This window comes from Pecten maximus, chromosome 9 (genome assembly GCF_902652985.1).
Source record: "Pecten maximus chromosome 9, xPecMax1.1, whole genome shotgun sequence".
In the NCBI taxonomy this organism is placed as follows: Eukaryota; Metazoa; Mollusca; class Bivalvia; order Pectinida; family Pectinidae; genus Pecten; species Pecten maximus.
The window spans coordinates 21,969,762-21,982,949 of record NC_047023.1 but is presented as its reverse complement, the minus strand read 5'-3'; the positions used below and the strand labels follow the sequence as shown (position 1 = coordinate 21,982,949).

Genomic DNA, 13,188 nt, shown 5'->3' with positions numbered 1-13,188 from the left:
TGAATTTCACTACGACAAAAATGTAGTAATCTGTGTACACTAAATATCACACAGCATTGGGGGATCGGTTATACTGTACTGTATAGATATTTTAGATTATCTGTGTTGACACTAATATTGCTTTTTAATAGATACATGTAATTTGCTTTCAAAGACTGGCTTTTTGAAAGTTTTATAATAACTGGGTAACTGAATAACCCGACTGCTGCTGAAAAAATATCTGGAATACAGTATATGTATATATATAAACAACAAATGATTTTAGATGCACAAGTCATCCATGCCAGAAGATCCTTGAGATTATGTTTTTGACTTCCCAAAATGATATCCAACTCCTAGATTTTAAATGTGTATTTGACCCTTTAGATTTTCAGAGATGTTTGTTTGTTTGTTTTGTTTAACATCCTATTAACTGCCAGGGTCATTTAAGGACGTGCCAGGTTGAGGAGGTGGAGGAAAGCCGGAGTACCCGGAGAAAAACCACCGGCCTACGGTCAGTACCTGGCAACTGCCCCACGTAGGTTTCGAACTCGCAACCCAGGGGTGGAGGGCTAGTGATAAAGTGTCGGGACACCTTAACCACTCGGCCACCGCGGCCCCTCAGAGAAACAGTGATCTTACTTCTGAAATGCCTAAAAGTCAAGGGTCATCTGGATACCATAATACACCAGAGAATGTACGTAAAGCGTTACTTTATATGTCAAAATTAAAAGTATACACAAAAAGTTTACTAGCACTGAAGACCATGAGAAAGTCTACGAATGTTGATGCATATAAAAGGACATTTTGGGCAAGTAATGAAATAAGCAGATCGCATAGCTTTCCAAATCCAATTTAACAATGTTGCTCTTTCCCCAAAACACTGTACATGTATGTACCTGACCGGCGACTGCACTGCAGCACCTTATCAAAAAAAATTGGTATGTGTCTTTATAAAACAACAACTAGGACATTACCATTGGAAGTTGCAATGCAGGCCAATCCTCCTGTGGTTCATCTACCTGTTCCTGAGAATCAAGGACAATGAATTTTGATGTTCCTGGCTGAGTTTGATTCTGACTGATATTCCAATCATCATCCATAGCTAATTTATGATAATTCTGGATACTCTTCACAGCCCTGAGCTATGTTGTGAAAACAAAAATAATCTTCACTAAATACAGAAATAAAACAATACATTTCTTAACATATATTAAAGATACATTATTGATTTAGTATTCATGAACACTGAATACTCAGACATGTTAAATTCCACTTAATTATCCTGATATCAGAAAGTATTCAAAATTCAAGTGAAAATTTACATCTCTTATTAATCAATTTATTTGTTTAACATGCTTTGTGTACTTCATGGTTACCATCAGAAGAAAGTAATAACTAACATTCTGGTGAATTTTGGTACTAATTACATGAACACTGAAATGAAGAGATGTTAAGTTGTTTTAAATCTGATCAAGAAAATTCCCTTTCAATTTTTAACTGTTATAAGTTTTCTATGGAAAACAAGTATGACATGCTAAAATTAATAAACGCAAAATCTTTAATGCTGTAACAGAGACATGATTCATTAAATTTAAAACACTGGGATTGAACCCAGGATCTCTGGCATACTAGTCTTACACTCAACTGATCAAGCTAAAGAGATGATCTCTCTAGTCGAGTGGTATATTGCAGCTAGTATATTTATCAGGGTTACATACTCCCCCTTCAGGAAAGAACTCGTCCTAGAGTTTCCAAGGGTAACAACGATGCTTTCGCATCAGTGATGAGCATCATTCCCGAGTCCCTACATGGGCACCAATGTAACAGAGCGCATGTGCATGATTAAATTTAAATCACTGCCTTCGCTAGGGATCGAACCCGGGACCTCTGGCATACTAGTCTTATGCTCAACCAATCGAGCTAAAGAGAAGATCTCTCTAGCTGAGCTGTTTTCTCGTAGTATTAGTGCATTCCGTGTAAAGTAGTAAAAAGTGTCAAATGCTTGGACTTTAAGACCGATATGATAAATAGGTGCATAGACGAGAAAACTTCATCTGCTTATACTATGTTTTCGTGTCACTTCGAGTTCTGCAAGATTATGAGAATACCAGTCACCTGTCATTACCTTTCTTGAACACCTCTGGATTACCTAAGTTTCATATTTAGAACTTACTAATCAGCTGCTGATTTTGCACATTCTGAAATTCCCGCGTTGTAGGAGTTGCTAACTACGCACTGTGCTCTTCATTAGCTTTGTGACATCCCATTACCTTAATGTCTTACTATGTAGTGCACCCGTTAACTATTATTACTATCTAATTTATCAAATGCACCATAGGTTATTCTATCGTCCAGTTTCATAGCTGAAAATGCATGCTAATGTTTGTGTTTACACTTTTTCTTCTCAGGTCCAGTTCTCAACAGGAAGTTACGTTCGGAACGTGAAAACCCGAGACCTCCTCGATTGTCCTTTCTTCCGGTATATGCCATACTGATCGGCACCGATCAGCATGAAGGTGAATAAAATTTAATTATACAGATAACTTAGCTATCTAACGACAAAATAAAGTCACCTAAATTAGCACAAATGTTCAATCTAGATATTCCAATCACCAATTTCATGTTAGAACCTCCGATGTTTCCTATACATGTTGGATTTTTCTTCACATGTACAATTTCTTTACGTCAATGCGAATGGGATGAGGTTGTAAACAAAACGTGTATACTAATCGACGCGTAAAAATGCACGAGGTTATGACGCACATTGAATCAGTATCCTTATAACACAAGTCTTGATTAATTGTTGTTGCTGCTAAACTTAGTCGTAAGTGCATATTAATTTAGGTTTTGAGCCGAATTGCCAGATTCATGAGATTCGCGGTTGACTTCATGAAGACATGAAGACCCAAAGTAATGTCAGACTAACTGATCCAGTTATTTTGAAAATTTAAAGTGTATATAATCGACACAGTTGGTATAGAAACTAGCTCTTGCCCATTTATATATATTGATATGATTTTGGCATGTACACAAATGTCTTGAAGCGGCCGGGGTTCGACTCCCCGATCGGACATGAAAAGGGGGGGGGGGGGGGGGGGGTACCTGTTTTGCCCAACCACGTGGGTTATATCTGGTAAATATAAGAGGGTATAACTTGTTTTGAAATTGTTGTAAAATGAATAAAGTTCACATTTTAACAACAAACACTGCTGTATGAGGTTTTATCAGTAAAAATAACCATGATCATTATTGCATTACACGTATGTGTGTTGTGTTAAAAAATAGTATTCATGTGTGCTGTTTTAATGGAGCATTAGGCCTATAATAAATTGCTCAGAAAGGTTCTTCAGCCTAAGAGCTTGATGGCAAATAACATGTAGGTCATTATTATATTCTTATTGAAAGAGCATCAAAACTCCTGACTGTTAACTACTAGTACTGGGATAATATATATGTGTGTTGTGGCAGGTTATATATATGTATGGTGTTGCAGGTTTAATGGAAGTACTTTAGCATTCTAGCTTCATGCAAGCTTTATGCTAGAAGGAATTTCCTTAGGTGGATCTGTAGAGTGACAGACTGGGAACTATATAGGGAGTTCAAGAGACCTTAAAAAAGAAATACCTATCCTCTCTGTAACTGTTGCAGAGTAAACGATTATGTGAATTTCTAAAAAAAACTTTTGCTTAACTAGAAGTTTAGTTAGGTCATTTTGAATGAGAAATGTGGTGCCAGTTAATATATATATTGGTATCAATTCAATGATCATGGTAAGTAACTTCCTAGTATATTCCAATAATCACCATTTGTAAAAGCATTAAAAGTCATTGTGGTTTTATTTCAGCTGAATATATCATTTCCAGCCACTGGCTGTCAAAAACTGATTGAAGTTGATGATGAGAGGAAGTTGCGTCCATTTTACGACCGACGTATTGCAACTGAAGTCTCTGCAGAACATCTTGGAGATGAATGGAAGGTAATCTCGCCAACAAAATTGTTTGATTTGTTCAAGAATTGGGTTGGTCATCTTCACATTTTATGATTTTTGACTTTATATACAGTGCATTCCACTTAATCGGGTAACGCTTAATCGGGTATTTCGTTTAATTGGGTAAAATTTCAAAAACCAAAACCATTTTCTCTTAAATCATGTTAAAAAAATTCGTTTAATTGGGTTGGAAAAGTCGTATTTTTCGGTTATTCGAATAGAACAATCGGGACAAAAAATAGAAATGCTCCGATTTTCACGAAAGTCATCGCGTATTTCTTTAAGTTTTAGACATTTATCAACAAATAGTGTAATTTTGATGGTGAAAATGTCAAAAAACGGTTAAATATTACCTTAAAAGGTAATGTTATGTCGGGGTTTTGTCATGTTCAGAACTGTACGTGTTGTTGTTGATTCTGCCTCGTGTGGTTTTTCCCCAACAGGAAGTCGACTAAGAATTGTGGGTAAAATTAAATGTTATTTTTAGAGTCAGCAGCAGGCAAAACGTAATGGGGTTTTAAAAGCATAATTAAGCGACTAGACAATTAAACTTTTATGTCTGGGATGTAAAATCTACGAAGCAGAAACCAAAACAATAGGTTTTGACCTGGGTCTGATATTGCTACAGATCGATTGATATCACCGCTTACTGTATGTGGCGAATCCAAAGTGAGGGGTTCGCCACGGGGAAATGTGACGACACCGGTACACAGGTGAGTTAAAAATCAGTAGCGAGAAGTAAAAGGACAGACGCCCGACGTTAGCTCATAATTTCTATTCAGGTAAGGATTAGAACTGGTTAATAAAAAACATTACATTGGATTTCGTGTTGTTTTATCAGTGACTGCCAGTGTCAAGTTGGTATAAATTTATACCACAGGAAACGACCTAAATAAACTCGGTTTCTCCGATCTCTGTGCTTTGGTAATTGGAAATAATATGGAATATTTTAAACTTCAAAGCGAACATAAGAATGTGTCAATGATAAACATAAATGATTTTAGCTGTAATTGTCGGCGAGTCCTTAGATCGTATGTCAAATTAGGAACACATGGATGAAACGGGGATGTATGACCCCCCGATTTGAGGTGCTACGATTGCACTGTGCCGCGAATAAGAAAATCATTAAGGTTTTGTTATTTTAATACACACATTTTTATACAATTAGTAATAGTAATCTGACAATTTGACATCAGTAAAAGCACAAACAAAAACACTGTTTATTAACAATAATAACGCAAATATTTTCATCCAAAATTGACCCAAGTCTAACAACCATTACGGACCAAATCCAAGATGGCGACGTGCATTTCGGCTTATCGGGTAAGTCGGTTAATCGGGTAAAAAGTCCCCGCAAATAGGCAACCCGATTAAGCGGAATGCACTGTATATGTATTTTTTAAAACTTAATGATAGTCATGAAAGCTAAAAGTTTAATTATAGAAATTATGATCTGTTTGATTTACTGTTTTACAGGGTTACATCCTAAGAATAACAGGAGGTAATGACAAGCAGGGTTTCCCCATGAAACAGGGAATTCTCACAAATGGCAGAGTGCGTCTTCTTTTGAGCAAAGGTCACTCTTGCTTCAGGCCCAGGAGAAGTGGTGAGAGGCGCAGGAAGTCTGTCAGAGGATGCATCGTAGACAGTAACCTCAGCGTTCTTTCTATGGCAATTGTCAAAAAAGGTAACCTGTTGATATCAGTTCAAATAATATTTAAGAAACTGGCATCAATTTGTTTAAGAAGACTTGTTTTAAGTTTTAATATGCAAACTTAATAGGAGAATGCAAGTGTCCACTTTTTCCACTTGGCCTGGCCGCCATAAATGTTGATGTCACCTCAGTGGACTTTTGCTCCTTTACCTTTCAAGTTGGCCATCATCATAGTCAGCACCCATTTTTTGCATACCCTGAAGGTGTTTTTTTTTTTACCATTTTCAAGGAAGACTATTAAAGTCAAGATTGCTTATCTTTATAACCTTAGTAAAACTATTGAAAAAAATAAAAAGATTTCCCTACCTACCTTATTTTTTTCTGGCATGTTAGCAGAAACACTTGCATTATTTTTTTAAGCCCTTGAGCTAACAGAAATGGAAAACCATGACTGTGGAATTTGCATTTTGCCTTTTAAACTAACTTCAAAACGAATTACTGTGTATTGTCATTGCTGTAAAAGATCATGATCTAAAATTGAAAAACAACACGGTCACAATGAAGACAACTATATACCCAGCTCGCTTAGAGACTCAAAAGTGGGTCTGTGAAGAGAGAAAAATCTGAGGACTGTTGTTGATGTTTTCAAAATCTAAATATTTCATATTAGGTGTTACAGATCATCAAACTACAAACTTAAGTCAGATTAATTATATTTTTATATCATTTCTTTAAAGATAGTTCCAATATTTCCTTTTCTCCTTAATATTCATAGATCTTAAATTCTTAATGACATTAATATTGTGGTAAGTGATGAAAGTTTGATATGATCAAAGAAACAGAAGATATAGTTTCCCTCTACGGCCAAAACGGCTATCAATTGCGACTTTAATTGGTGTTCATTAGTTTTATAAAATCTTGAATTCTTGAATATTTTGTACTAAATAATTTTGAAAAAAAACAGACCATTTCAACATTCAGATTTATGGATATACCACAGTCACTATGAAGACAACTATATACCCAGCTCGCTTAGAGACTCAAAAAATGAGTCTTTGAAGAGAAAAAAATCTGAGGACTGTGGTTATTTTAATTTTCCTTGCCAGAGATAATATATCTTGATAAATTAAGAAAAATCATTGAACATATTTCTCAGTATTTTCATTTTTCTGTTGTTTATTTTTATTATAGTTTGAATATGTTTGACACAGTCGAACAAGATGACATTTTAGTATATTCAGACCTCATAAACTATAACTGATCGTTGATGAAAGACAAAATCTTCGCTGAACATATTGACACACTTGATAAAATTTTGGGGCCATTGAATAATAGTGATCTGATTTCACAGTCGCAATGATGACAACTATACACCCAGCTCGCTTAGAGACTCAAAATGGGTCTGTGAAGAGAGAAAAATCTGAGGACTGTTGTTGATAATTTAAATTTCAAACCGGAGTTTGATAGTATTTCTGGATGATGAAATTTGTGAAAAAACTTTTGCCATATCGGAGTCTACCTTTGAGCATGCTCGACTTGGTTTAATTCAATTATATATTTCCAAAGCACTTGTATTGTTCAATAGCTTGCATATTTTTAACACATTCGAACATGACATTTTAGTATATCCAGAGCTCATAAACTATAACTGATCGTTGATGAAAGACAAAATCTTTGCTGAACATATTGACACATTTGATTAAATTTAGGGGCCATTAAATAATGGTGATCTGATTTCACAGTCGCAATGATGACAACTATACACCCAGCTCGCTTAGAGACTCAAAATGGGTCTGTGAAGAGAGAAAAATCTGAGGACTGTGATTGGTAATTTAAATTTTGAACCAGAGTTTGATAGTATTTCTGGATAATGAAATTTATGAAAAAACTTTCACCATATCTGAGTGTACAATTCAATAACATATATTAAAAGTACTTGCATTGTTCAATAGCTTGCATATTTTTTAACACAATCGAACATGACATTTTAGTATATTCAGACCTCATAAACTATAACTGATCGTTGATGAAAGACAAAATCTTTGCTGAACATATTGACACATTTGATTAAATTTAGGGGCCATTAAATAATGGTGATCTGATTTCACAGTCGCAATGATGACAACTATACACCCAGCTCGCTTAGAGACTCAAAATGGGTCTGTGAAGAGAGAAAAATCTGAGGACTGTGGTTGGTAATTTAAATTTTGAACCAGAGTTTGATAGTATTTCTGGATAATGAAATTTATGAAAAAAACTTTTACCATATCCGAGTGTACAATTCAATAACATATATTAAAAGTACTTGCATTGTTCAATAGCTTGCATATTTTTTAACACAATCGAACATGACATTTTAGTATATTCAGACCTCATAAACTATAACTGATCGTTGATGAAAGACAAAATCTTTGCTGAACATATTGACACATTTGATTAAATTTAGGGGCCATTAAATAATAGTGATCTGATTTCACAGTCGCAATGATGACAACTATACACCCAGCTCGCTTAGAGACTCAAAATGGGTCTGTGAAGAGAGAAAAATCTGAGGACTGTGGTTGGTAATTTAAATTTTGAACCAGAGTTTGATAGTATTTCTGGATAATGAAATTTATGAAAAAAACTTTTACCATATCCGAGTGTACAATTCAATAACATATATTAAAAGTACTTGCATTGTTCAATAGCTTGCATATTTTTTAACACAATCGAACATGACATTTTAGTATATTCAGACCTCATAAACTATAACTGATCGTTGATGAAAGACAAAATCTTCGCTGAACATATTGACACACTTGATAAAATTTTGGGGCCATTGAATAATAGTGATATGATTTCACAGTCGCAATGATGACAACTATACACCCAGCTCGCTTAGAGACTCAAAATGGGTCTGTGAAGAGAGAAAAATCTGAGGACTGTTGTTGATAATTTAAATTTCAAACCGGAGTTTGATAGTATTTCTGGATAATGAAATTTGTGAAAAAACTTTTGCCATATCGGAGTCTACCTTTGAGCATGCTCGACTTGGTTTAATTCAATTATATATTTCCAAAGCACTTGTATTGTTCAATAGCTTGCATATTTTTAACACATTCGAACATGACATTTTAGTATATCCAGACATCATAAACTATAACTGATCGTTGATGAAAGACAAAATCTTTGCTGAACATATTGACACATTTGATTAAATTTAGGGGCCATTAAATAATGGTGATCTGATTTCACAGTCGCAATGATGACAACTATACACCCAGCTCGCTTAGAGACTCAAAATGGGTCTGTGAAGAGAGAAAAATCTGAGGACTGTGGTTGGTAATTTAAATTTTGAACCAGAGTTTGATAGTATTTCTGGATAATGAAATTTATGAAAAAAACTTTTACCATATCCGAGTGTACAATTCAATAACATATATTAAAAGTACTTGCATTGTTCAATAGCTTGCATATTTTTTAACACAATCGAACATGACATTTTAGTATATTCAGACCTCATAAACTATAACTGATCGTTGATGAAAGACAAAATCTTTGCTGAACATATTGACACACTTGATAAAATTTAGGGGCAATTGAATAATAATGATCTGATTTCACAGTCGCAATGATGACAACTATACACCCAGCTCGCTTATAGACTCAAAATGGGTCTGTGAAGAGAGAAAAATCTGAGGACTGTTGTTGATAATTTAGATTTCAAACCGGAGTTTGATAGTATTTCTGGATAATGAAATTTATGAAAAAACTTTTGCCATGATTATCCAAGTGTACCTTTGGGTATGCTTGACCTGGATTAATTCAATAATATATTTCAATAGTACTTGCATTGCACTGTAGCAGGTCTTTGTTATAGCTTGTATATTTTTGACATTCAAACATGATCACATTGTAGTATACCGAGACCACATAGACTGAAATTTTCTTTGATAAAAGACAAAATATTGCTGTGCATTTTGACACACTTGATAAAATTTAGGGGTCCAATAAATAATAGTGATCTGATTTCACAGTCGCAATGATGACAACTATACACCCAGCTCGCTTAGAGACTCAAAGTGGGTCTGTGAAGAGAGAAAAATCTGAGGACTGTTTAACTTATTTAATGTTGGCTAAAAGCAAAATATTGGTTTGTTTACTGTAATTTGTTTGTCTCTATTACAAGTTACCATTTTATTGCCAATGATCACCGTTATGTTACTGATGGTCAAGTATTTGCAAAGAATTATAAAAAAAACAACTATTGAGTGTTGATGATATACAGGTATACAAACTAGAATCCCTGCTCCCACATTGAAAATATCATACAACAAAAGCATAAAGGGGCGTAACTCCTCTGGGCCCAGTAGTAAGGAATTGTGATTGATATCAAAATTGTCTTTGCTTATGCCCAATAAAGTACATGTATCACAGTTACAATGATGACAACTATACACCCAGCTCGCTTAGAGATTCAAAATGGGTCTGTGAAGAGAGAAAAATCTGAGGACTGTGACATGGCTACCTACTACTCGAGTAATTAATCAGAAAGAATGTGTATTGTGTAGCAATAAAATAATTTATTTATTGATTTAAATTCATGATTATTAATTTGTTGTATGCTGGATTTGTAGGTGAGCAGGATATCCCAGGCTTGACCGATACCAATGTCCCCAGAAGGCTCGGACCAAAAAGGGCTAGCAAGATCAGGAAGCTCTTTAACTTGACAAAGGAGGATGATGTACGCCAGTATGTTGTCAGACGCCCACTTCCACAGAAAGAGGGTAGGTTCAAACCAATGTTCCCTGAAATCGTCATGCAATATCCATTTTGGTCTGTCCTGTATAGTTCTTCAGCCAATTTTAATTTTAAAGAATGTTATTTTACAAACAAGTTTTTTTCTTAATAGAAATAAAAAATATAGAAAAAAGTGATTTAGAAAAAAATAACTGAAATAATATAGTCATATTTTGGTCAATTCAGACATGGTTCTTCAGTAGGAGATTGTCTGCCCTGACTGTTAAGCATATAAATAAAAATAAAAATAACTGAACAATTTTAGGAGACATGCTCGGTCTAGTCATTATCACTTCTAGATTATATTACAAAGACTCAATTATGAGATTTCAAAATTGATAATTAATTTAACACATTAATAAATTGAATACATTATTGAAAAACTTCATTTAGAAATTTAAAATGGTAGAAAATTTTATCATTATCTACAGGAAAAAAGGCAAAAACAAAGGCCCCCAAGATCCAGCGTCTTGTTACTCCAGTTGTTCTACAGCGCAAACGCCACAAGGTTGCTCTCAAAAGGAAAAGGGCATCCAAGAAGCGTGAGGATGCCGCTGAGTATGCTAAGTTATTGGCTATGCGTATGAAGGAGGCTAAGGAGAGGAAACGTAGCCGGTCCGGAAGTCGTACATCAATGTCTGCCTCCACTTCCAAGTAAAGAGACTTTTGGCTGTGGCTGTACAGTGAAGGTGCAAAAAATAAAGCAAAAAAAAACCTGTGTGGTGTGTTTTTGACTTGTTATTTCCTGCAGATTTCATTGGTTTTCAACAAGTGTTGTGTTGATTGATTACCATTACTTTAAGCTGACTATTTTAAAATTGATGATCCTGCGAAAATGAAGAAAGGGCTTATTTATGGGCTGGAGTTTACTTGCAAATTTTGATAACCTTTCTGAATTGTCAGTTGCTGCTGGATTATTTTATAAAATAACTCTTTCTGGTTGAAAATATGTAACATTTAGTGAATAATACTTTTGGCAATAGCCTAGGGTGAAATAATAACAGATAATGTAAAATCGATTGGTTGGCATTTACCGATTATAGCGACTGCAATTATGGAATCAATAGATTAATTTGTTTGACTTAATATCTGAAGGATCAAGATAATCCCGTGAAATAGGCATGTCTGCTAAGCGAGTAAAATTTGGATAATGAGAAAAAACTTTGATATGTAAAAAAAATTGCATGCCAGGTGGACTAGCAAGAGGCCCAATGTGCCTGTATCACTATTAAATCTGACATCTGACCTTCCATGCGAGATATAGAGGTTACGCAACGAGTGATTGTTGGATATGGAATTTATTTAAAATGAGTAAGTTAATTTTTAAAAGTTACAAAAGACACTAGCTTTAGGGGTGTAAAATAAATTTCCTATCCAAAAATCATGAGTCGTGTAACCTGTTTCTACCACAATAATATCGGCTTGAACCAAAGGGAAACGTGGTCATGTCTTATTTCACGTATGCAAATAATGTGTACAGGTGATCGCCGTGATGCGACATCAGATTATTGATGACGTCGATAGCAATTGCAGCTCGCGATCGGGTCCTTGACCAATTAAAAGACCAGAACTGTTAGCACATTTATACAATGACTTGAGAGTGGAATAACACAGCTTAGTGTGGTAGAAAATGAATTGCATACATGCACAGATCTTGGAGGGTAATAATGTCTGTCAGCACCTACAATTCCAGAGATTACCCAGAATTCCAAACTTTCTGGAACCTAACCTTACACTGATGTGAGGATGTGCAATAGGGTTGAAAAGTTTCTGATGTCAAGTTCAGCAAGTCTTTTACTTTCTACAGTGATCTGAATGACTAATAATCCACAATGACCTGATGATCCACAATCTTCGATAATCCCAGCTACAGGTCCGTGCTTTTGAGGTCACCTGCTCGAAGGGCCAGCAAGCTTGTGAAGTGGTGCCGTGTCTGTCTGGCATCCTTTCAACTCCTTGAGGGGCCCAGATACCTGATATGGGCTTGTAGCACTCTGGGGTGCAGGGCTACCAAATGAGTGACCATGACGTACATTCAAGGTCACGGGGGTCAAACATGCTTAAATCTTCAAACAATGTCTTTTCAATATGCAATATGCCCAGGGACCGGATGTTGAGTCTAGCATGTTTGACTGAAGTGCTACCAAATTTTGAGCTACTTTTAATGTTGCAGTACGTGGTCAAATATTCAAACAACTTCTCAACAACCAAGAAGCCCAGAGGCTGGGAATATATTCTGGATAAGTGCTGATGGGCATACACCTTGAAAACAACTATGACGTGTGGATGGATGGAAATAGGCTACACAAATGTTTGGCTTAGGTGATTTATATTCATCCTTAGAAAGAGGTGGGAATATTACAAAATAATTGAGTATCATTTGTTACAGCAATAGACATTTATAGGAAGCATAATGGTCTAGGATGCAGGGATATGTGACCAAAGGGTTGCTTGTGCGAGTCCCGGCTCCGAGTGGTAAAAGATACTTCACTTTGTTGTGTTCCAGTTGACTCAGCTGTAAATGAGTATGTGGTACAGCAGTTCAAGAAATGTTATGTAAACTGTTGATACTGAAATGGCAGCTCCAGCTGTATGCTCCCCAGGGAGTTTAGAAAGACATCAGCTGGTTGTTAAAGGTCCTATAACCACAGACGAAAATGTGTGAGCAGCTTTCAGATGGCAATGTTCCTGTGATATAGTGGTATATAGACCTCCAAATTATTATTTATATGAGCTATTGCTAGATATATTGATATGGTAATAAAAAGAACAAACACAAATA

At 35.4% G+C, this 13,188-nt stretch overlaps 2 protein-coding genes across 4 annotated transcripts in view; one reads left to right on the top strand and one right to left on the bottom strand.

Annotated features, from left to right (window-relative positions):
• The window catches only part of LOC117335031 (TP53-binding protein 1-like), a 48,632-nt gene extending 46,398 nt beyond the window's left edge, over positions 1–2,234 (bottom strand). For all 3 annotated transcript variants that reach the window (XM_033894930.1, XM_033894931.1, XM_033894932.1), the window contains exons 1-2: positions 2,156–2,234; positions 957–1,124 (exon numbers count right to left, since the gene is read on the bottom strand). In XM_033894930.1, coding sequence (XP_033750821.1) covers positions 957–1,082 — 126 coding nt within the window. In that variant the 5' untranslated portion in view covers positions 1,083–1,124; positions 2,156–2,234. The remainder of the gene's footprint in view (positions 1–956; positions 1,125–2,155) is intronic.
• Positions 2,235–2,372: 138 nt separating this feature from the next.
• LOC117335033 (40S ribosomal protein S6-like) lies at positions 2,373–11,124 on the top strand. Its single transcript, XM_033894934.1, has 5 exons — positions 2,373–2,498; positions 3,827–3,958; positions 5,447–5,657; positions 10,244–10,393; positions 10,838–11,124. Exons 1-5 carry the CDS (start codon positions 2,493–2,495, stop codon positions 11,062–11,064), a joined length of 726 nt encoding a protein of 241 aa, XP_033750825.1. The 5' UTR covers positions 2,373–2,492; the 3' UTR covers positions 11,065–11,124.
• The last annotated feature ends 2,064 nt before the right edge of the window (positions 11,125–13,188 follow it).